The sequence below is a fragment of the Protopterus annectens genome, chromosome 2.part1 (genome assembly GCF_019279795.1).
Source record: "Protopterus annectens isolate FY-2018-M chromosome 2.part1, PAN1.0, whole genome shotgun sequence".
Lineage (NCBI taxonomy): Eukaryota > Metazoa > Chordata > Ceratodontiformes > Protopteridae > Protopterus > Protopterus annectens.
In genome coordinates, this window is record NC_056729.1 from 73,389,162 (window position 1) to 73,413,771 (window position 24,610).

Genomic DNA, 24,610 nt, shown 5'->3' on the forward strand with positions numbered 1-24,610 from the left:
AATTGGTGCAACACCACCCATATTTATGGGGACACAGTACTTATGAGTGTGGGGTAAAAGGATTCTGTTATGGCAGCTAAGGATATGTGGGAGAGACTAAACAAAAAAATACAAAAACTATGAAACTGGAAGCTCTTGTTAACAGATATGTAAAGCGAGTTGCTTTGAAAAACAATTGTTCATTAATCTAGATATCACTCCAGTAAAAATAAGAAAAATATCTTAATTTTACAAATAATACAATTAAGTGCATTTTTACATCTCACTTCCACCCAGCCGTCCAACATCACAGCATATTAAGATTAAACTTGCTTTTGCACAGCCTTTCTTCTCTTGTTATACTGTAAAGTCTATACTACTTACAGCTAAAAGTACTTGTTTACTTTAATATCTTTAACACAAAACTGCTTTACTACAGAAGACATGAAGTTTAATGGCAAAGTGGGGTATATGCCTTACAGTCCACCCACAAGTTTAACAAAGTCAACAAAAGTACAGTCTTTCTCAGCCACTTTTTTTTTTGCAAAGCCATATTTCATAAATGTGAATGACGCTTTAAACTCTCCAATTTATTTACTAATTTCAGATTTGCTGGTCGTCTTCTTGTTCATTTCCATCTCTCAACACCAGACTCTGCTTCAAGTTCAAGGTACTACTGATTCTTCTAGTCAACTTGTGCTTTTCTGAGCCTCTCAACCATTTTACTTTGGAAAACAGATAAAGATTTCATTGGCAAAGTTACTCTATCAGCTTTACTAACAGAAGAATGAGAAGCAGAGTCCCCTACTTTTGATGGCTCACTTTTTGTTGGATACACTTCTTTTTTTTTCTCCTTAGACTGTTCTGCATTAAGAAATGTCTTTGATCCCCCTGAAAAAATATTCTGAAGATGGCTGGAAACAGCAGCTTTAACACACGTCTCTCGACATTCCCTGATCACTGGGATAAACTTGCTTCTCTGCTGCCTGGTGTACTGTGAAGAACAGTTTTCCACAAATGCTCTGCTGTCTTCACTTTTTAATGTTTTTCCTTCTGCAACAGTTCTGTCGGGATCAAATATTTGCGCTGGTATAACTGCATCTTTACTAATATAGGTCTAGGCTGCTTTATCATGGCCAGGTTTGGAGCATACACTTGATGTGCCCTTTCAATTAACAAATCTTGCTGTGGAATACCAGTTCAGCTGCCAGTTGCTTATTTGTGTTTCCATACAATTAGTACAATTTTTTCCTTCCAGTTTCTCTGGTACAGCAACAATTCTCAGGTTTTCTCCATATGGAGTCTTGTCTTCTAACTCCAATTTTTTTAAACAGTTTTTCTTAAGAAGTCTCATACTCACCAGCCTTTTATTCATTTCAACCTCTTATTTTTTCAGTTTTATCCATTCATCTGAAGAGCTAGTTAAAGCTTCTTCTATCTTTCAAGCCTTTTGTTATTTGAGGTGATATACCAATTCAATGTTTCATTTATTTTAATGACCTGTGAATACATTTCATTTATTTTTCCTCTAAATTACTGTAATTCATCTCTTGTACCAAAGCTGAAGCCTAAACTGTTTTTTGCTGAACAGCTGCAGGACTCTTCCCAGCTAGTGTTTTCTCTTCACATTTTCTGGATGATTTTCTTTCAGGTTCTCTAAATTGTTTTCTTTGCTGGCATCCAGGCAGTGTACTTACTAGGCAGTAACTGACATTCTCCCCAAAAGACAGTTTCACTGGCTCCCTTTTCTCAGTTTCTATTTTCACATTGGGAGAGCTGAAATAAAGCTATTAGTCAGTGTGCAGACAGTGCACTTTCTTAAGGCTACAAATCAGTTAACTGGGAGCACGCAATTTGTTCTTTTTTTTAGATGGGACAGGAATGGATGGTGTCTGTTCAAGAGGTTACACATGGTCTAACATGTATGTATACAGCATGATTAAACCTCACTGTAGAACAGCCTGTGGGTGTAGCTGCGTGTTTGGGGTAACTTCCCTTTTTGGAAAACAGAGAGTTTTTTGTCTGCTGTGACCAGATGCATTTATCTGGACTCTTTTTTTTTATTTTCCCTTCTCTGACTGTGCAGTGTATACAATACCTTTATAGCACCTAAGAGAATTTAGGGAAGATTGCTATTCAGCAACTTATTTAGTAGTCATGATATGAGTCTGTTTGTAACTACTACTGTCACATTTAACCACCTTTACTTGATAACCGCAAATAACAGCAAACAATAACTAAAGTAATAATACATACAGTTTCAATAACTAAACATAGAACATAAATCATGCATGACTATGACAACTTCTAAATTCCAGAAAAAAATAAATAAATAAAAAGAACCAAAAAATATATAAAAGTCTGCCACTAAAAATGTACATGAAATTTCATTTTTTTCCAGCTTGATTTGAGGTTCAAGTAAAAAAAAAACTTCCCATAGTCTCAGATTATGAATCTGTCCTCAAAAATGTTGGTGCAACCTTAGATTTCCCCCTTAGTGAGAAAGGGGGACAAGACAAAAAAGGGGCGATGTTCAGGCCAAAAACTTCCTATAGACTGCTAAAGAGTGCTCATGGCAAAGCAATGATTTCCTACATTCCCCATAAATTTAAGTCTAGTCCAGTCATGGTAAGTCATATACTACAATCACAGTATTTCTTTAATTTTTATATTTTTGTCTGAGCTTACCCAAAAATGCTCATTTGTCTTTCTTGACACGTTCTTCCCTCAGTATTGTGAACTCTAAAATTGCTGGTCTATTCTGTGACCTCCATTTATAGGTTCATAGGTCTTTACTAGGCTAACAACTACAAGGGTGTTTTTAAGCCTAGCCATGCATCCCAAATCCCTGACATGTTCTTGTACCCTTGACAAGTGTAAGTAGGGGCTTGGGAGATGAAACATTTACAAGCAAGGTCTGGCAGATGAACCATTTGCAGGCTGCCTGTGTCCATTAGAGATATAGGTGCCAAATGAGGGATGAATTTCCTGTTCTCCATACAACTGTCCAAGTTACACCTGAATTAGGTTAGTGAGGAACTTTGCTTCACATGGATCGGAAGCCTATTCCAGAGAAGGGGTAGTCTTTGGAATACATAAGCGTCCCTCCAGCAGGTCCTATTTATATCAAACACAAGGTTTAAGTCTTTGGAACAGGAAATGTTAGTACTGTTTGTTTTGCAGATATATAGGAGGTCCATCAGAGCAGGGTCTGACAATGTCTTGTAAGCCAGGCACAGATCTCTACTCATCAGCCTGTAGAAGACAGAAAACAGGGTTAGGAACTTGAGGTGGTCTACACAGGACATATTACTTATACCCTGTATTCTTTTAGTGAGCAATCTCTGTGGATGTTAAAATTGTTGGACATGCCTGGTTAGGTACATACCAAACGGGGCATTGTACTCAAGGACAGGTCTGATGAATGCCGAATACAGTAGAACAATGACTTCCTTGGACCTACATGCCATGCCTTTGTTTATGCATTGCACAACACAGAATGATTTCCTCACTACTGTAGAAACATGATGGTCAAAGGGTAGATTACTATTTGTTTCTCCAAGTCCTTGACTACTGCCTCAGTTCTTAGGGGGTGTTATCAATATGATAGTTATAGGGGTTGATGACTTTCTGAAAGATACTATTATGCATTTCTTAGCATTTAGTTTTAGTCCATTACTCTGGCACCAGTTTCTGGTCTGTGTCAGCCCTTCCTGATTCAATGACAGCTCCTAATTTGCAATCAACTACAAATTTAGTCAGGAGGAGTCCACTGACACTGGCCTTGACTTCAGAGAAGTAATTGCCAAAAAAGGAGTGGTCCCAGGATGGATTCTTGAGAAACTCTGCTTGTGACTGCCCTCTTTGTAGGGGTGGACTCCACAATTCTAACATCCTGGGTCCTGTCTGTGTGCCAGCTGGTGATTAACCAGGTGACATAACGGTTTGTACCTAATATTGAGCTAGTCAACAATGTCCAAATAGGGTACTGTGCCAGATTTCTGAGCAATCACTTTTTTGGTCACTATCAATGTTACTTTCAATGATCCCAATCCACACCTTAACCAACCATCAAATGTCATACAACTTAAAAGATACATACAAGATACATATCCACTGCTAGCCAAATACCTTTCTTGAACACTTACAGCAGTAAATTTTACAGGTCCCTCTTAAAATGATTATGAGCCATATACTCCAAAAAGGCATGTGAAGTCCTGAGACTCTTATGCCATACATCCAACAAGCATTACCTGTAGTCAGAAAAACATGCTGGAGAGCAACCCGACTAAAGAAAACATTTATGTAAACAATCCCAAATGAAGATATGAAACTGTCTGTACTTTGCAGCATATTTAGGTATCCAATAAAATTGTTTCTATTCCTCCCAATCAACCATCACTCCAAATGTTGTGCCCAGCCATGTCTTATTTTGTCTGTTATTGTTTTTTCTTATATGCCATGCTTATCAAACTTTTCTTAAGTAATCATTCCTCTACTGATTCAGCAATACATCTTAGCACTACAAGCACTAAATATCCACTTCAATTTGTTGACCTTAGTTGCTGAAATCAAGTACCTGTCTTTCTCCTCCAATCAAATAGTCTTCTTAAGTTTAACTCAAGACAAAATTTCACCCAACACCATCTTCTGTTCCCAATTCCAAAACTGCAGCAATTGCCTCTTTTTCTCTGCTACCATTAAACAGTACTATATATTTGCATTTTCTTGGCATTCTCAGTCAAAAGTAACTCATACTCTAACGTCATTATGGCCTGGTCTCAACCAAATTCTATACAACTTTTACTAGGTGTAACATGAACAGAGATACCCTTTTCTGTCCATCCATGCAGCCCTATGGCAGCCTACTAGTAGCCTCTCCTGCTGACGACTCAAATGCATCCAGCTTGCTGTACAGACATACTGAAAAAAACAGAGAAGCTTCATTTTTGTAGCCTTAAAATAAATCTTAACACTACCCCAACCTTTAAATGATATACAGGACCTTGCAGAGTGGTACACAGTGGCACTTCTGGATCTTGCTGAGTTCAAGCACTTTTTTTCCGGGTGGCTTAAAGAGTGTTAATGAACAATGTACTTCATTTCAGGCAACAAAACAGTGCAAGCATATCTTAAAAAGCACCTGCTTCAAGAACACAAAATGTCCAAATGTTTGTACGAAGAGAAAGCCTGCTTACAAGATTATTTGTACTTTACCTCATAAACTTCATTCCACTTTGGGTTGAGATTTTCTTTGATGACCTTGCTCTGGAAGACCTGGTTACCAACTCGAATGACTCCATATGGGTCAGATTTCCCTTTGACAATTCCCTTCAGATAGGTGTCCTTTGCCTCTAGATCTTGAGCTTCAATGAAATTAATTCTTAAGACACCCTGCCAAAAAAAAAAAAAAAAAGATACGATTATCATGAGGCCCAACCAACTTGCTTTGATTATTACATTGCAAAAAGGTAAACAGTAATATATCTTAGGCTAAAAACAAGTAGCTATACTAAATCATGTCTTCCAACCATAAACATGTTAACTCGATCTCAACACTTCTACTATTTCACTAAATTGAGAGAGATGATGACTTCCATTAGCAACTCTTTAACAATGACTCCTTATGTTAACATAAATTGTTGTAAACTTAGTTCACATGAACATGGTTATACTGAGACGGTTAATTAAGAACTGGTATAGCTCCTATGATTTATAATTTTAAGAATAAAGGTTTTAGGCCAACCAGCCAGTCCTACGAATTGTCTACACTGTAAAATAAATACATCCATACATATATTTTTATTAAATCAGTTACAGTTATGAAGGAAAATATTTTACATTTTGGTACATTTTAGACCAGTTCCAAGTCATCAACAAATGCAATGAACTACTACAAATAATTCCTTAAAATTTACTTCATTATGTACTAATGTGGCTACTTAATACCACAAACACTATCTGCACTTTCAGTCACTTTTCAAACATAACTTAACAGCTGCACTGAAAACACAATTTACTTTTCAGATGCATTAATGGCAGCCAACCAACTTTCATTCCTTAAATGGTTTTGCAAGCCTCTTTAGAACTCTAATGAGTGACTAGCTGCAATACCATTAATGTACTGCTGTTTGACATTTTTTGACATTTTATTCCAAAATCAATATTAAAATCATTTTAACTACTGTTTAATAATTCATTGCTTTCAACAGAAATGCCTAAAAACTATTACATTTACCAAATTCAAAAATAGTATCTCAAACTGTGGGTAAAAACTTACTTGACAGCACTTATCAACTGCTGGATATGTCAAAGAGTGATTGAGCACATACAGGTAATGTAAGTACGAGTTTAGGATTTAAATGTAAAACATCTGAATTTATCAAAGTTTCGGTATTACAGTTAAGCGTGGGTGTTTGCAGGTTAGGGTCAAAATAAGGATTAGGGAATGAAAAACCTTTTGCGTTGAGCATGTGTGCTGTTATGTATGTGGTGTGTGCCTGAATATCCTGTGTAGTGGTAGTGTTACGGAGATGGCTTTACTAAGCTAAGGTAGATGGTTGGGGTTAGGGTTAACAAGCATTAGTAAAGAGGTCTGGAGGGTGTATGCAATATTTCAGGTAGAGTTTTGATTAAGGGACTGCAAAAAGAGGGGATTTCCAAAATGTCTGTATACTGAGGAACAGCTTAATTTAGTTATCCTAGTGTGAAAACAGAAACTCAGCAGAGAAACCAGTAGACTAATATTTCCTGGGTAAATTTCAGTAACTGGCTAGTAAGTGCACTGCTTGGATGCCAGAAAAAAAAAGAAAAGGAGAGGATCTGAAAGAAAATCAGCTACAAAGGGTAAGGAAAAAAGCTGACTGGAAAGAATACTGCAGCTGTTCTGCAAAAGGCAGTGCAAATGCCAGACATGACTTCCAGTAATCTAGAGTAAAGTATAAGACAAATGTACACAGACCTGATTAAAATAAATGAAACTCTGATGGAGTATATCAACTCAAATAACAAAAAACTGAAAAAGATGGAAGAAGCTTTAAACAGATATTTTGATGAGGTGATAAAACCGTGAAAATCAGAGGTCGAAATAAGGAAAAGGATGGCTGAATATGAGGCTGCTCAAGGAGAAATATTTCAAAAAATAAAATAGAATTAGAGGACAGATCGCATAGGGAAAACCTGAGATTTTCTGCTGTACCAGAGAAGCTGGAAGGAACAGACTGTGTGAATTTTATGAAAGCACAAATAAGCAACTGGACTGGTATTCCACAGCAGGAGCTGTTAAGTGAAAGGGCACATCGTGTGTATGCTCCAAACCTGGCTATGAGAAAGCAACCTAGACCTGTAATAGTAAATATATAATCCTACCAGCAGAAAGAGTTGATTCCCACAAAAATGTGGCGTAAGGACAAAGTACTAAAAGTGGGAGATGCAGAGTGTTTGTAAAGAATGATTACTCACTGTACACATGGTAGAAGAGGAGAAATTGTATTCCGCTATTCAGGGAATGTCAAGAAACAGGCATGAGAGTCAAACTGTTGTACCCAGCTATCTTAAAATATTTATGTCCTGGAGGGACAAAATCATTTTTGATTCAGTACATGCTAAGGAAGAAATACACCAGTTTGTCCAATAAAAAGTGAGCTGTTAAACAAAAGGAGGTTCTGCTTCTTGTTCTTCTGGTAATAAAGATCACAGACAGACTGTGCTAGTGAAATATTTCCCAATGTTTCAATGGAAAATACTTGGGAGAAGGAAAAAAGCACAAGAGGTGAGTAGAAGAATCGCGTGTACGTTGGAAATGAAGCAGCGACAGGATTTGGGAGATGGAGATGAACAGGAATAAAACCAGTATCTTGGAAACTGACAAATGTGAGATTACAAAGCAATAATTATTTTGTGAAATAGGATAGAAATATGACAGAACAAGAATATCTGGAAATATTGGACTTTTCTGGACTTTATTAAACTTGTAGGGGACTCTAAAGCATATGCCTTACCTCATGTCATAATGCTCGGAAAAATACTTAGGAGAGGGGAAGAGGAGGGAGAAAGTTAACTTTAAGGACATTTTTTTTTCTTACTAGTAACATTTTTATAGTGGATGAATTTCTTTGCATGCTATAAAGTAAAGTTTTTCTCACTTATTTCTAAGTGTAATGGGGATACTAATGTAAACAGGTGCTCCTGTGTTTTTCTCTCCCTTCTTCTCTCTTTCTCCATGTTCAGTTTTAGGAAATGTAGGCAATGCAATCCAAAAAAAAAGAAGAAACATTTGGTCAAAAGAGCATGACAAAAGAAAATCTGATGTACTTTTTCTCATTCTTGCGCAGGGAATGACTAGATTAAAGGCCTTAGCTTGATCTAGTAACAAGTTTTAAAAGAAAGCAAGTAAATGAAAAAGAACATTTTACTAGCAAATAAATGTATATTTAGTAGCAACTTTGTATCTGGTCCTCATGTCTGCATGGAGACAACCTGATAAAGAGAAATGCCTGGGAGATAATGTTTTCTCAAAGCATTCAAGTGCATTCCCAGCTGGGAGACCTATAAAGATAAGATAAAACCAGTAAGCACTTAGTAGAAGAACAAGTTGTACCACACATCTTAGCATGGATAACCTTTTTTTAGGTTAACTCAAGACTGCGAGTGTGGCTGTCCATTTGGTACAATGGCTCCTAATAGGAGGGTTAAAATTCACAATTTGAAGACGTACATACTTGTGTGTTAGTATTAAGTTAACAGGTTTTAGCGGGGTATTGGGATGTGGGGTTGTTTTTTTTTTTTTTGAGAGCTTTCAATAAAACAAAGTTTTGTAGGATGTGACATAGGCTGAAATGCATATGACAAGAAAAAAGAAGTTATGTACTCACCACAATGTTCCATGTTTGTAGTCCATCTCACTCTTCATTCTTACATATGGGATTGGAGCCGATCCTCGGCTCCGACTCGGCCTATTTACAAAATTGAAGACTTCTGGTTGGCTCGTGGCTAAGCAGGTATCCCATGGTGCACCAGTACAATCTCCAGATCTTGTTTGCTGCTAACTAGAAGAAATAATAACAACATACAGAAAGAAGCCAATACTAAAATGTCTCCATACATAATAAACATTTTTCTGTCTCCAGGTACTTCCAGGATGGGGCAGGAGGGCGGGTTCATAAGAATGAAGAGTGAGATGGACTACAAACATGGGACGTTATGGTGAGTACATAACTTCTTTATGTTCTGTAGTCCTAGCTCATCTTCATTCTTACATATGAGACAGCGTCCCTAGCGCCTTATTCTTGGGTGGCTGAAGGAAAAATACTACTGAGTACCAAAAAAACAAAAGATGCTCTACCCTTGGAGGTTAAATCCAATTTGTAATGCGTAATAAAAGTGTGAGGGGTAACCCACGTAGCTGCTGCACAAATATTATCAAGTGGGACCCTGGCTTGAAAGGCTGCAGAGGTAGACTGAGATCTGGTAGAATGAGCCTTGATTTTAAAGGGTAAAGGTCCACCCTCAGAATTGTAAACATAAGCTATACAGCTAGAAATCCAATTAGAGAGAGTTACTTTGGAAACTGGTAAGCCCAACCTGGATTCAGAAAAGGAAATTAATAATTGATCTGATTTTCTGATGTCTTTAGTCTGGTGCAAATAAAAACATAATTGTCTACGGACATCCAGCTGGTGAAACCTGTAATCAGCTGCGTTGGAGTGATTTGGAAAGAAAACCAGAAGTTCTATGGATTGATTCAAAGTGGCATGGGAACAGACCTTGGAGACAAAGGAGGGATTAGTACGAAGGGACACCCTGTCCTTGTGAAAAATCAGATAAGGTGGTTTAACAGCCAATGCTTGCAACTTTGACACCCATCTGGCTGACGTGATAGCCACCAAAAACAACGTCTTCCAAGACAAAAATTTCAAAGACGATGAATGAGAAGGCTCAAAGAGCGGAGATGTTAATTTAGATAACACAAAATTTAAATCCCATGAGGCCACAGGTTCTTGAACAGGGGGTCTTAACAAAGTGGCACCTTTAAGGAAGGGTTTGCACAGCTTATGTGACATCAAGTTAGAATCTGGAAAACCTAGATGAAAATTTGAAATCGCTGCCAATTGAACTGTGATAATGGCAGCCGCAGATCTTTGGTGAAAAAGCTCAGAAAGGAATTCCAAAACCACTGGAATGGAGGCAGTGTAGGGGTCAACATCCATCTTCTCCACCCCAAAGACAGAATCTTCTCCATTTACTGGAATATAGTCTCCTAGTGGAAGGTTTATGAGAAGACATAAGGATATGAGTTACGGCAGGTGAGAAGTCGTGAAGCCCGACTAGGGATGGAACTGGAGCAGCCACGCTGTCAAATTGAGGATGTGTAAGGAGGGGTGAAGCAAACCTGACATGTGAGCCAATAGGTCTGGAACTGGGTCCAGAATCCAGGGATTGTCCAGGAGAAGAGGCCTCAGGAAGGGGAACCAAACCTAACGAGGCCAGTAAGGAGTAATGAGGATCTGTTTGCTTCCCAGCCATTTCACTTTCTGAAGAACCTTGGGAATGAGAGGAAAGGGAGGAAAAGCATACAAGAGACCCAGGGACCAATCGTGAACAAGTCCATCTCTCGGTGACTGCCCCGGAGGGGGGATGAGGGAGAAGCAGCTGCTGCATTTGGCATTGATTGGGCTGGCAAAGAGATCACAACAAGGCTGTCCCCATCTGCAGAAAATCTGTTCTGCTGTTTCCTGTTTCAGAGACCACTCGTGAGGCATCAGGATTGCCCGGCTGAGCTTGTTGGCTATCATGTTGGTTGTCCCTTGAATGTGCATTGCCACCAGAAAACGCGGGGAAGGTATCACCCATTTCCAAACTCGCATGGCATCTCGACAAAGTGGGTAAGATCTGGTTCCGCCCTATGTGTTGATATACCATACTACCGACATGTTGTCTGACTGTATTGCAATAGTCTCCAGAGGAAGAAGGTCATGAAGTGCTTGCAATGCCAGGAGCACCGCCCTCATCTCTAGAACGCTGATATGCAGGTAAGCCTCATGATTTTGCCATGTACCTTGGACAGTCCTGCCTAGATAATGCCTCCCCACCCTATCTGTGAGGCATCCGTGGCCACAGTGGCAACGAGTTGTCGAGGAACAAATGAAGTGCCCGTGGTCAGCTGATTGGGTAATGTCCACCTAAGGAGGTCCTTCTTGCAAGATTCTGTCAGCAGAATGTGATGGGATAATGGAAGATACTGAAAGGACCATTGGGACGACAGAAGCCACTGAAGAATTCTCATGTGTAACCTGGCTAGTGGCACTAATAGTATGGTGGAATCCATGGTCCCTAGGAGCTGCAGAATAATCTTGGCTTTGACCCTTCGTAAGGGGAGAAGACGCTGAATTTGAAGAACCAGGTTCTGTGCCCTTTCGGCAGGAAGACGAGCCACCATGTTTACCGTGTCTATCTCTGCGCCTATAAAATCACAGAGAGGGCAATAAGACATATTTTTTCCAATTTATAGAAATTCCCAGCTGGACACAAAGCTGAATAGTAGCGTCCCTGCTCTGAAGGAGTAGATGCCTGGTGGGGGGCGGTCAGAAGCCAGTCTTCCAAATACGGAAACACCTGGAATCCTTGACGTCTCAGGTGAGCTGTCACTACTGCCATACATTTGGTGAACACCCTGGGGGCTGTGGTGAGACCAAAGGGCAGAGCATGGAACTGGTAGTGACTGGCTCCCAGCCGGAAGTGTAAATGACTCCTTGATGCCCTGTCCATTTTTATGTGGTAGTAGGCATCTTGGAGATCTATTGAGCACATCCAATTGTCTTTCCCTAACAACGGGAGTATAGACTGCAGTGTTACCATCCGGAACTTGTCTTTACTTACTGATTTGTTCTATCTGCTGAGGTCCAGAATGGGCCTCCAGTACCCTATACGTTTTGGCACTAAAAAGAACCTGGAGTAAGTTCCAGATCCTATTTGGTCTGCTGGGATGGTTTGGATGACTCTTTTTGACAGCAACTTGTTAACCTCCACAATTGCCTGATCCCTGTGATTGGGTGGAACATCTGGGATCTTCTTGGGAACAAAAGGTGGAAGAGAAAAGGGTATGGCATAACCTCTGGTAATAACTCTTTGTACCCAATTGTCTTGAGTGATACTTAGCCAGGCTTCTGGATAAAAAGAAATGCGACCGCCGACCGGCCCCAGAGAAGTACAATCGGGCCCCACATCAGGAGCACTAGTAAGGCCGGCCCTGAAAGGAATCGTGACCTCCCTGGTTTTGTGGACAGCCCCTGCCTCTAGGGCGGTGTCTACCATTTCCTCCTCATCCTCTGCCTCTGAAGGAGGAGTAACCCTGTGCCTCCTGGAAAAAGCTCTGAGACTTCTTGAACCACATCTTACCGCCCCCTCTGACCCTAAGGTTATGGTCTAGAGGGAATAGTAAAAGTACTCCCACGGCAGAGAGTGTTTTTCCTTCTTGCTCACACTGAGTGAGAGTGTCCTTTACTTTGGATCCAAACAATGAGGAACCGTCGAAGGGGGCATTGGTAAAGGTAGACTTAAATGGTTCCGCAAAGTTACACAAACGCATCCAGGAATGATGCCTTAGGGAAATTCCTGAACCCACTGCTCTACTCGCTCCATCGGCTGCATTCGAAATAAGCCACATGGAAGAGTTGACAATAGAGTTCAAGGTGGACAACTGGGCAGAAACCTTGTCATTGACTCCCTCAGTACATGTACCTTGTAACTCCTTAAGGAGATCTCTCTGAAGCCTCGTAAAATGAGTAAGGTAATTCAGCGATCTAAGGTTAAATGCCGCTGTAGAAAAGATATGCTTCCCGTATCTGTCCATTGTTCGAGACTCCTTATTCGGCAGATGAACAGAAGAAGTCTCAGCTAGCTCCTTCTTTGTGGCTGCCGCCACCACCATGGTATCTACAGGCACACCATTAGATAAAAAATCTTTTCCTGGAGGGGCAGAAAGGAACTTGCTCAGTCTCCTGGGGACTGGCTCCACGGCATCAGGAGTATCCCACCCCTTTCGACTAACTAAATCCATCAGTTCATTCAAGGGTGGAGACACCCAAGAGGCAGTAGGTTGAGACCTGAAAGCCTTCAGGTACACAGACTCCTCATCAGAAGGGGTGACAATGGGCCAGTTGCACCTCTGTTTAAGAATCTCCAGGATGTCTACAAAGGAGACATCATCACAGGACGACTTGGGGAACCTTTCCGACTCCTCGAGGTCAGTGTCAGATGTCAAAGACTCATCCTGGGAGTCGACATGCTTCCTCTTACAAGTCCTCTTCCATGGAGGCTCCTCAGAAGGACATTCCCTGGAGGTCTCGGAAGAGTGGGGGCCAACAGCCGGTGGCTCCTGAGGCAGAGGGTCTCTGCTGCCGCTGGAGGGAGTAGGAGCTGAGGCAGAAGTAGGTGCTTTAGGGGGAAGAGTGCCGGCACCTCTGGTAGGAGCTGACGATCGGGACAGCACACTCATCATCTTAAATGCAAACCTCTCTGGTTCCGAGGACCACCCCGGCTCTGAGGAGACTGAGGATGCTGTCGGCTCCAGAGCCATCGGCTCCAAGATAGACTCAAACTAGCCGACGCACCGAGAGGAAGACTCGGAACCGAAGAAGTTCAGTTCCAAGCATCCCTGTCGGAGAGCTTCGGCCACTAGACACTACGGACGGCACCGAAAGTGTCGGAGCAGAACTCAGAAGGTTCCACCAGTGGTACCAAGCACTCCGGCTCCAGAAGACCAGCATGGCTCAGAGGAGGAATGATTACAGAGGGTTGAAAGGACTTGCGTGGTTCCAGAACTGACTGGGTCGGAGCCAACAACAATTTAGGCAAAGCAGATGACTTCAAAAGTCTCAGCCCTACCCTCTCCACATCTTCTTTCGATAAACTCCTGGAAGACCTGGATGACAGAGTAGGAAATCGGGATCTCTGAGGTATAGGAGACTTTAATAACAAGGAGGCTGGTAGAGGGTCCATAGAGTGGCTCCGAGAAATAGTCTCAGCGGTCGGCTCCGAAATACTTGGAACCGACCCTGCAATAACAATACCGCTCTCAGTCGGCCCCAAGGTCTGTGGAGCCGATGAGGCAGTGGCCTTGTTTGTTTTTGAAACTTTAAGAGGTGGCTACGAGACACCAGCTGGTGCCAGGGAGGGCCTCTTACAAGATTTTGACTTTCCCTTAGTGGATTTAGAAGATGAGGAGAAACTAAACAAATCTTCCTCAAAGGAAGGTTTAATACCTTTTAGGATGAGCTTGTTCTTCCTTTCCTGCAACACCCTAGGACTGAAAACGTGGCAAAATAAACAGGTCGCCTGTAAATGGATGGCCCCTAAACAGTAAATGCAGTTACCGTGGCCATCCGTTAAGACATTTTTTAAGAGCACTTAATACATTTCTTAAAGCCAGATTGGCTTATGATCCATACTCTCTTTAGACATTATGCAGTAGAGGACACACGCACACAGGGAAAAAGAAAGAGGAGGACTAGGTCCTCTAATTTAAATGGGCCTAGTCCTGCAGGAAGAAAAGACACCACGAGGACAAGGTCCTCTAATTTAAATGGGCCTAGCCTGGGCAAGGAAGATAAGGTCTTCTAACTGAAACAGACCAGAAAGTTAGAGAAAGTAGAAGTATCATACTCAACAGTAAACACAGTAATAAGTGGGAAATTCGCAAAAACTCAAGCTTATGCCAAGCACAAACAGAACGTAGTTCTGTTGACAATAGTAGCAATCAAACAATGCTAACAAGCTAATTAACACAGCTAATTAGAAAGCGGAAAACCGCCAAAAATTCTAGCTATCTATTAACACACACAGTATAACAGTGCACAAAAGGCACCTACACTACTAATCTATGAAAAACCAGTACACGGGATACCAAGTTAGAAAGGGCCAAAGGCCAAAAATTGCACCAAATGGCGCAAGTAAAATCTAACAACACTGATAACAACTACGTTAACTACTATAAACAATAACAGTTTTAACTATTTTAAACTAAACAGAGCCAAGCAATTTGGGAAAAGTGGAAATAAATGCAATCACTTAGCCAGAGCCAAAGAGAAGCGCAACCGAACTCGTCGATGCGGCAAACGAGATCTGGGGATTTTACTGGAGCACCATGGGATAGCTACCTAGCCACGAGCCAACCAGAAGTCTTCCAGCAAGTAAATAGGCCGAGTCGGAGCCGAGGAGAAGGTGAGATAGGACTACAGAACATCAACTGTACTCAACAGTGTATACATGTAACAAAAAAGCTGTTACACATAAAAGGTGTGACCAGAATCACCACTGATCTATTCAGAAAACCAACAAGGGTCAACTTATTACTCCACAGTAAAAGTCTACATCCTACAAAAACCAAGTATAATGTAGTGAAGTCCCAAGGCTATAGATTAGCTAGACTCACAACAGAGATGGAACCATTTTTGAGAAACCTGAACAACTTAGAGAATAATTTTCTAGTGAGAGGCTATGAAAGTCAGATGTTAAAAAACATCCTGGAACCCATTATAGAACTGAAAAGGACTGAAGAACCTTCACTCAACCTCCCCAGTAGAAAAATATTAAGTAATTCCACAGAGAATAACAAATGCAAAAATAGCTGCATCCTGACATACACTTTGGATTATCACAGTATCAAAAATATTACTGAAGAAAACTGGGACATTGTCACAGGAAACCCTTTTCTGATTAACATCTTAGGTGAAGCCCCATCATTTGTTTATAGGAAGGCTAGGAACATTAGAAGTTTTGTTGAATTTAAACCTAGACCATATGAGAAAAGCACTAAAAGATGTGAAACTAATTGTACATTTTGTATATTTTTACAGCAAGGTGATGGTTTTTATTGCCACTATTTAAAGGCGATCATTAAAACCAGTGCAGGGGGTGACTGTAACTACAAAAGTAATTTATAGGGCACAGTGCAATGAATGTGATGCATTCTATGTGGGCAAGACTATAAATAAACTCTAGCATAGGATTTCATGTCATCTGTCAGAAATCCGCTCTGGATGTAAAAATAATGCACTAGCCAAACACCTTTCTCTTCATAAAAAACAACCAGGTTTTAAGTTCCAGATCCTGGATCGCACAGACATGGGTGATCTTGAAGGAGACATCCTGAATATTCTGGAGAAACATGAACTCATGTGGCAATTAAAGTTGATTACCCAATTTGAAGGCGTACTTCAGAGATACACAGTTAAGGTACCTATACATAGCACAAGCAGAAACCTATAATTCAAAATGGAAAGGGATGATGATGAAACAGGGGAGAAGCTCAAGAAAAAAGGAGAGACCGGGATTTTGGATGCAGATCTTTAAAGAAAATAGCAATAATCATGCAGAATATTATACTCATAAAGTAGCAGAAAGTATTCTAAGAACTAAGCCAAAACGGGAATGGAGAAAGGAGATTCTGCCAAAAGGGATGACTGCAATTAGGGATACACACAATAGGCAAGATGGCACTGGAATTTATTGGAGAAAACTAGCAAAGGAACCAAGATATTGGGAGCAAATAACTAGAGAGGGAAAGGTAATAGAATGGGAAGACACCAAGTATTTATTTGGACTACAGGTTTAAGACTGCATTCCCTATCAAGGACTGATATCAGAGTACAGGCAAAGAGAAAGAAACAGGGGGAAGTCCTAGACGAAAGTCCAGCACTGGTAGAGTTTTTACTAGAATCAAGAACAGAAGCTGCTATTAAAAAAGGAATAATTAGTAGAACATATAAAATATTGCATGATAACTATAAGAATTAATAAGAGCATGTTAAAAAGGATTGTGAAGATACACTGGATAAACAATTCACAAAAAAAACAATGGGGGGATGGATATATGTATGTCTCCTAAATATGCAATAAAATATAGAAGTTGAGGATTTTTGCTTGTAAATGTTTACATAGGTATTTCTATACCCCAAGTAGACTCCAGAGAAATGTTTCCTCAGGTAGACAGCAAATGTTGGAGGTGTGATGGGGAAGAAAGAGGTAATTGGGAAAATATTTCTTCTAGGAGTGTAATGCATTGGCAGATTTTAAAGATTCCCTACAGACTACTCTATCACAAATACTGAATGAAACAGCTCACCAAAGAAACAGCTGGTGAAACACATGAAAGGAATAAATCACTTTTCTTCCATGGAGAGGAAAGCCCATAAAAGGTTAAAACCACTGATTCCAGTGATAAAGTAAAACTTAAAAATCTTTATTAAACAAGAAGAAGAATTAAAATGTCACCAGAGCTAAATGTTACCACAGCTCTTCCCCATGGAAGAACAGTGATTTATTCATTTTACTATCACAAATACTGGGTGAGCAAATTGGTTTATCTAGGGAAATTATTTTTTGAGCTATAATACAGAATCAGAATTGCCTAGACATAGTAAGGGCTTGCGCTGCCAAAAAAACAATTACTAGACAATGGAAATTAAAGTCTACACCAACTGTACTAGAAGTAGTGAATATAGTAACAGAGGTAAACAACTGGAACTGGGATCTTTAGAAAAGGGTAGGAGAAAGTTACATAGGAAAAAATGGGAATTGTGGGAACAATACATGCAGGAGAGGAATGAGGTTTACAAAAGGTAGGATTTGAATGCACTATGCAATATCTGACTGAATGGATAAGGTTATAAATGATCTATAATGTTTGCATCTAAAATTATGTCAATATGGCTTGTTTTCATTTATATAAATGTTGACTGCCTATGTCATAAGTGACAATTGAATACATATATTTCTTGTTTTAAAAAAAAGGATCACAAAAAGAAAATGTTTTTCCTTCTGTTATCTTTGATTTACATTATTTTGGGTTTTTAGTATGTTGCTTTTTCTGACAGATGCCAATGACTAGCTGTATGTCAATGCTTGTGCTTTTTGACAAAAATCTATACATAAAGCATGTTTAGTTAAATAATTTATTCATTTAATTTTTTAAATAAAAACGGAGGTGGTAAAGTAGGATAAATTACATAACAGATGTTTTACTAAAGACTATGTCATAATTTAAGTTTTTCTTGCTTTGCAGTTGTGCAAACATGAAATGAATTTAGTGTGTGTGTGTGTGTGTATATATATATATATATATTTATATATTATATATATATGTATATGTATATATATATATATATATATATATATATATATATATATATATATATATATATATGGGTCTAGGACATTTCACTGAAGCTCAAATGACTGAACACAAATCACTGAAAGCACAATTCACTGAAACACATTTCACTGAAAGTGATATATATATATATATATATATATATATATATATATATATATATATATATATATAGCCTTTTCCCCACTGTAGTGCAACCTTGGAGTTAGTATATATAGTAAGGGGGTGTGGGGGTGTAGCCCCCACATATTTTAAGTATATATTGTTCGGAAAACAATAATATATTGGAATTGCAAGTATTACCGTCCGTAGGGAAAAGGCGATATATAACTTTCAGTGAAATATGTTTGTGAATTGAGCTTTCAGTGAAAAGTGCACAGTAATATGTATTATATATACATCTATACATATATACATAATATATACAGCAACAGTTATCCCACTCCACAAAGGGGGAGCCACCACTGATCCCGGGAACTACCGACCTATTAGCCTGACGAGCCTGGTCTGCAAGGCCATGGAACGTATCATGGAACTCATAAACAAAGACATTGGTAACCTCCAAACTCTGGATCCCACCCAGTTTGGGTTTGTGAAAGGCAGATCATGCCTCCTGAATCTGACTGACTTCTTTGAGACAGTCACCAAAGCCGTGGATGAGGGTAAGGTGGTTCACACAGCCTATCTTGACCTCGCCAAGGCTTTCGACACCATCCTCCATTCTGGAATTACAGCTAAACTCACTAAACTAGGTATAAATCCCTACGTCACAAGATGGGTTGCCAACCTGCTCACTGACAGAACCCACACTGTAAAAGTTGCAGACTCCAAATCTGACCTCAAGGCAGTGACAAGTGGAGTGCCACAGGGTTCCGTCCTGGGACCTCTCCTGTTTGGTATCTACTTCTCTGAAGTACAGGCTAACACAGAAGGCCTCTGGCTGACGAACTTTGCAGATGACTGCAAACTAGGAGCCATAGTCAAGTCCCCAAATGATGTGGACATCCTACAGAAGGTCCTCACTGAGACAGATGCCTGGTGTTAGAGCCATGGCCTCAAGCTCAATGCCAAAAAGTGCAGTGTCATCCCCTTTGGTAAAAACTCTGTACCCATGAACTACCACATAGGCAGCAATCTACTTAACACCGAATGCATGATAAGAGACCTTGGGACCCAGGTGGACAGTAGTCTCTCCTTTGATAGTCACATCGCCACCGTAGTCAGGAAGTCCTTCTACATGGCACAACTCATCATAAAAGGGTTCTCATCCAGGAAAAAAAGAGGTCACTGTTCCCCTCTACTCGTCACTCATTAGACCCATTATAGAGTACAACGCCCCTTTCGGAATGAACCTCACAAGACATCTGCAGTAGCTGTAAAGGCCACAGAAGCACCTCACAAAGAGGATTACTGGCCTCAAACAAATGCCCTACACTGACCGCCTCAAAAAAACTCCAGCTTTACTCTGTAGCATATCACCTACTCCAATGGTGATCTCTGCCTAAAATATAAAGCTATGTCAAACCCAGAGCTGTTGGACATGCTACACCTAAAGAAATCCCAATCCCTCCAAGCTACACGCTCTAGGGACCTAAACCTTGTCACCTCAATAAACAGGACACACTGGAGGGATAGATTCCTGTCCCAGAGACTTCCTATACTCTGGAACAAGATACCCATCTATGTCAAGCAAAGTTCTTCATTAGCACTCTTCAAGAAAAATCTTGATGAGTGGAAGGGAAATAGGAAATACACCCCTGGGATCACTTCTGTGTCTCTGCTGGACAGTGGCACAGGAAAATAACTTTATTGGGTGGCGTAAGCTATGGCACCTTGCTGGCTAGGCTTACGTAGGCCCTTGGGCCGATAGCCTAGTACCTACCTATGAACCTATATGTGTGTGTGTATATATATATATATATATATATATATATATATATATATATACACACACATACACACACACACACACACACACACACATATATATATATATATATATATATATATATATATATATATATATACACACACACACACACACATAAAAATCCAACACAGTCTGGCACGCAAAAAAAATTGTAAAAAGGTTCCAATTTGCCCTAATATTATAAACTAGGGCAAAAAACGAGCCACACACATGTAATTGGTATGCTCAACGACTTTTACTTTAAAACGAATATCACAGCAGCATTAAGAATGCAGCAATGTGACTGTTACACAGACCGGTTTCATCCCCTGGCATCATCAGTGTGAATATGTATAGATTCTGGGGGTATGGGGTCACAGTCCCACCCTCAATGTAAAAGTACTTTTGTAAAGCTGCACTTTGTAAATTTTATTTTATTTTTAGTGTAAGTAGAGTGATGATTGCAAATAAAAGTGTATTTTTATACATATGTAAGTTTTCTTTTTTTAAGGTTAGCAAAGGGATGATATTAAATGTAACACTTGCAATCATCTGGTTTCGAAGATTATTTTTGTCAGTGAAACTTAGGACTGCAATCTTTCATTGTGGCCAAAACCGGACCAATAAAAATAAGAGAAAAGAGCCAGCAAACTGTGTCTTGAGTAAGTTTATTGTATATATATAAAAAAAAAAAAAAAAACAACAAAAAGTAGACAAACAGACCGGTTTCGGCTGGTATGAATGACACAGCCTTCCTCAGTGTAAATTCAAGCATATCCACGTCGTTGTTTAAATAACTTTAGAAAACATCTGATTGGTTAAGCCTAGAATTGTTCATTGAGACCTGGTGGGAATAAACTCCTTAATTTAACAATCCATTTCTTTTCTTTTGAGTTTAAGAGAGAGTGCCAACCAGTTTTATTCTGTTTATTACCCTTTATTATATCAATTATCATAAAAGAAAATTTTGCAGTTTGATGTGTTACATGATGTTTGTATAGAGCATTATGGACCTTATGATTCTTAATGTTACTAATATGTTCTGAGATTCTAAATCTTAGAGGACGTGAAGTCTGCCCTACATAGAAAGACCCACATGTACAGGTAGCCAAATAGATGACCCAGTCAGAGCTACAGTTAGCAAAAAAATGAATATCAAAAACTGTGGCTGTGTTCCTGCTTGAAAATTGTTTACTTTTGACTATTCTATTGCAATTACTACAATGGCCACAAGGGAAGCAGCCAATCAAAGGTCCCCCTGTTAATGTAGTCTGTATATATTGAAATTTACCATCAGTATGTGCATGTTTATAATGGTTGAAGCAGCCACCTAAATTTTTTTTCCTTTTCTAAATAAGAAAAGGCATCTATCTGGTATAATACTAGATACCTCTGGATCATACTGTAGGATGTTCCTATGTCTATGTACACTTTCTATTAAACTGCTCGAATTCCTACCGAAAGTTGTAGTGGACCTGATTGGTTGTGAAACCTTGTTGTTACGTTCTTGGTAACATAGAAGGTCATACCGTTTGAGTTTATTAACCTGGTTGCTTGTATGCAGAACATGTCCCATTTTGTATCCCCTAGATCTGAATCTCTCTGTTAGATCTTTCCTGTATTCCTGGAAAGAAGAACCAGTAGAGCATATACGAAACCGGACAAATGCCACACATCCTTGTACCTCCAAAACCCCACCCATCTCCTCCCCTCCTCCTCCCACTTTCTGCCCATTTCCTGATGTCACTGTCAAGTCAGGTGAGGAGGATTGCCCTCTTTTCCATTTGCAATGCTTTTTTTTGACAATTTACTATGCTTTTCTGTAAAAACAAACAAAAAAAGCATAGTAAATCTTCCAATTTAATAAACCCTGATAATCCGTTTCTTTTTTGGAAACAGACTACCAGAGTTTGTACAGTATTTTCCAGACTACCGGACAATCGGTTTAATTTCCGGATAGTCCAAAAAAAAAAAAAAACGGATAGGTGGCAACACTAATGAAACTACATAATGTTTTATGCAATTTCACTGATGGTGAACAGGAATACACTCAACTATATAGTATAAATGTGTGTGTGTGTGTGTGTGTGTGTGTGTATATATATATATATATATATATATATATATACATATATATATATATATATATATACACACACACACACACACACACACACACACACACACACACACAAAAATTATATACATACACACGGATATGGATATGTTTATATACTTACAAACTCAGTTTGTAAACTCCACCACAGAATGACTGTGGAGTAACATACCACTTTTTTCTGACCTGATCGATATTTCTTGCAAACAACCACTTATTTTTCTTGCCCTGCTTACATCATAAGGTGCCTCCTTCTCAGCATTACACAGTACGTTAAAGCAGACCATATCTGTTTATCATGAATTACTTTCTCAACACACTGTGTTGAAGCTACTTCAATGAAACAGATCCTTACAATAATTACTATGCAATTTAAATGAGCTGCAAAACTTAACCTAAAAAATATGTACCTGACAGCACTCTAGCTAATATTCTGAATTTAACTTTCCTTAAGCTTGCAATATTTGATTATGTACTGTAGGTACCTTTTTACATTTCAACCATGTACAACAAACAGCCAATAATCATCACATCTTTTAAACAAAATGACAAAAGAAAGCTAGGTAATACCACTGTTCATTTCAGTATCTGTACTACTATTATGTATTATCCAAGCTAGTTGAAAATTTGACAATAAGGCATGCATGTGCTCTTGTTCAATATGAAAGTGTGATGTTCCATACAATCGATATATTTATGAAGAAGGCATTACAGATGCAGAACATCTAAGTAATATCAAAAAACCATCCAATACTCTGTTACAGTAACCCTTACCTTAGGTATGGGGAATCGTAACTGAGCAAGCTGCACCTCATTCACCAAAGGGACTGTGATTCGATTTGGTAGCACCAAATAGTTAGAGATAATATCCAGAATGACGGTGTCCGACAAACCACTGTAAGTGAAAGAAGAGTTAAAGCAAAAATTATATCTGTTATTTCAGAAACTTCTTTATTCACTCCCCACTGTACTCTACATGCTTAATATATAGATAAGCAAACACAAACGTTTCACATATACTAATATCCACTGTGAACTTTTTATCAGCCTCACCAGAAGTTCTTCCGACTACTGCACTACCGTTCATATACACTATACCAGACATAATAAAATCTTAAAATGTTTTGAAGTTAGGCAAGAAACTATTTCAGATTGCATCTAGAACTTGAACAGTACACATTCCAAACACTCAGCTCAGAAGGGGCTGTCTTCAAAAAAAAAAAAAAACAGTCCCTGTTTCTATTGTGGAGATGTTATCACCAGGTCTTCCTTGTAAACAAGTGTGGTTAAAACGGCACTAACCTTCTTAGCAAAATGAAACAAATGTTTTTACTACTGGAAGTATTCTGTGCTCCTATGCAACTATCTCAGCAAAATTCATGGAATCAATCTGTACAAAAAGGGGGGAAAAACTGGAGCACAAAGTTTTCATGTGATACAGAAAAATGTGATATTGTGCTTTGTTGTAGTTTAGCAACAACTTCGGAAGCATTTAAATATAAAAGAAATGAATCATACACAACATATAACAAAGTATAAAATCAGCTTGGATTACAAAGCACTCACAGAACTAAAACAATGCCAACTATGTCAGCAATTATAGCTAGGGAAACGCACACTGACTAATTGCAACCCCTTTCCTTACTCAGACTACTCAGACTACACAAAAACAATAGAGTCTGTTCAAATGATAAAAAAAATAGATAACGGGCTGAGACTTTTGATACTGTGGTATTATTTTTTCATATCAACACAGGATGACCACAGCAAGAGCAACATACCCATATGTTGCTTCTACAGGACACAATTTCATTTACGCAGACCTAGAGCAGTGCTTTGTGGGACCGAGTCACCTACACAGCATTGCCTGTGATCTACTGTGATAAAAACAAAACAAAAATAACTTTCTGTTTAAAAGGTGTAGTAGTCACAGAACATTACTTAGACTGACATATAAATTACTGTTAACCAGTGAATATGGTCTATCAGCAGAATTTCCAAGATACTAAAAACGTTAGACACATGAAAAAGTGGAAGCTATGTTGTTCAGACTGAAATCATTTTGAAGAGAATCCAAACAGCCCACCCTACACATCAATCAAGACGGAACTATGGTCATTTTAGGATTTCAACCTACTAATGGACAGCGGATGAAGATTCATGAGGATTTTTTTTTTTATTCAGCAATAAGCTAAATGTCCACTATGCACTAATGCAACATACTAAAGCTTGCAAGATGGGAACATCCAATTCATAAAACCTTTCAGCCATGGCCCAACAAATCAAAAATTACTGCTCCATATAAAACTGCAGCAGCACAACAGAAGACCAAGAGCATTCCTGTATGGAGGGCTTACATTTTCTGTCACATTCAAAAATAAAAGATGCAGAATACTGGGACAAGTTATATGCCCTAAAAGGTTTACTACTGAAAATG

The 24,610-nt window shown here is 39.2% G+C and overlaps 1 protein-coding gene across 1 annotated transcript in view; it reads right to left on the minus strand.

Annotated features, from left to right (window-relative positions):
* ESYT2 (extended synaptotagmin 2) overlaps positions 1–24,610 on the minus strand; it is an 813,806-nt gene that overhangs the window by 620,504 nt on the left and 168,692 nt on the right. The window contains exons 3-4 of the mRNA XM_044063428.1: positions 22,948–23,068; positions 5,197–5,373 (exon numbers count right to left, since the gene is read on the minus strand). Coding sequence (XP_043919363.1) covers positions 5,197–5,373; positions 22,948–23,068 — 298 coding nt within the window. The remainder of the gene's footprint in view (positions 1–5,196; positions 5,374–22,947; positions 23,069–24,610) is intronic.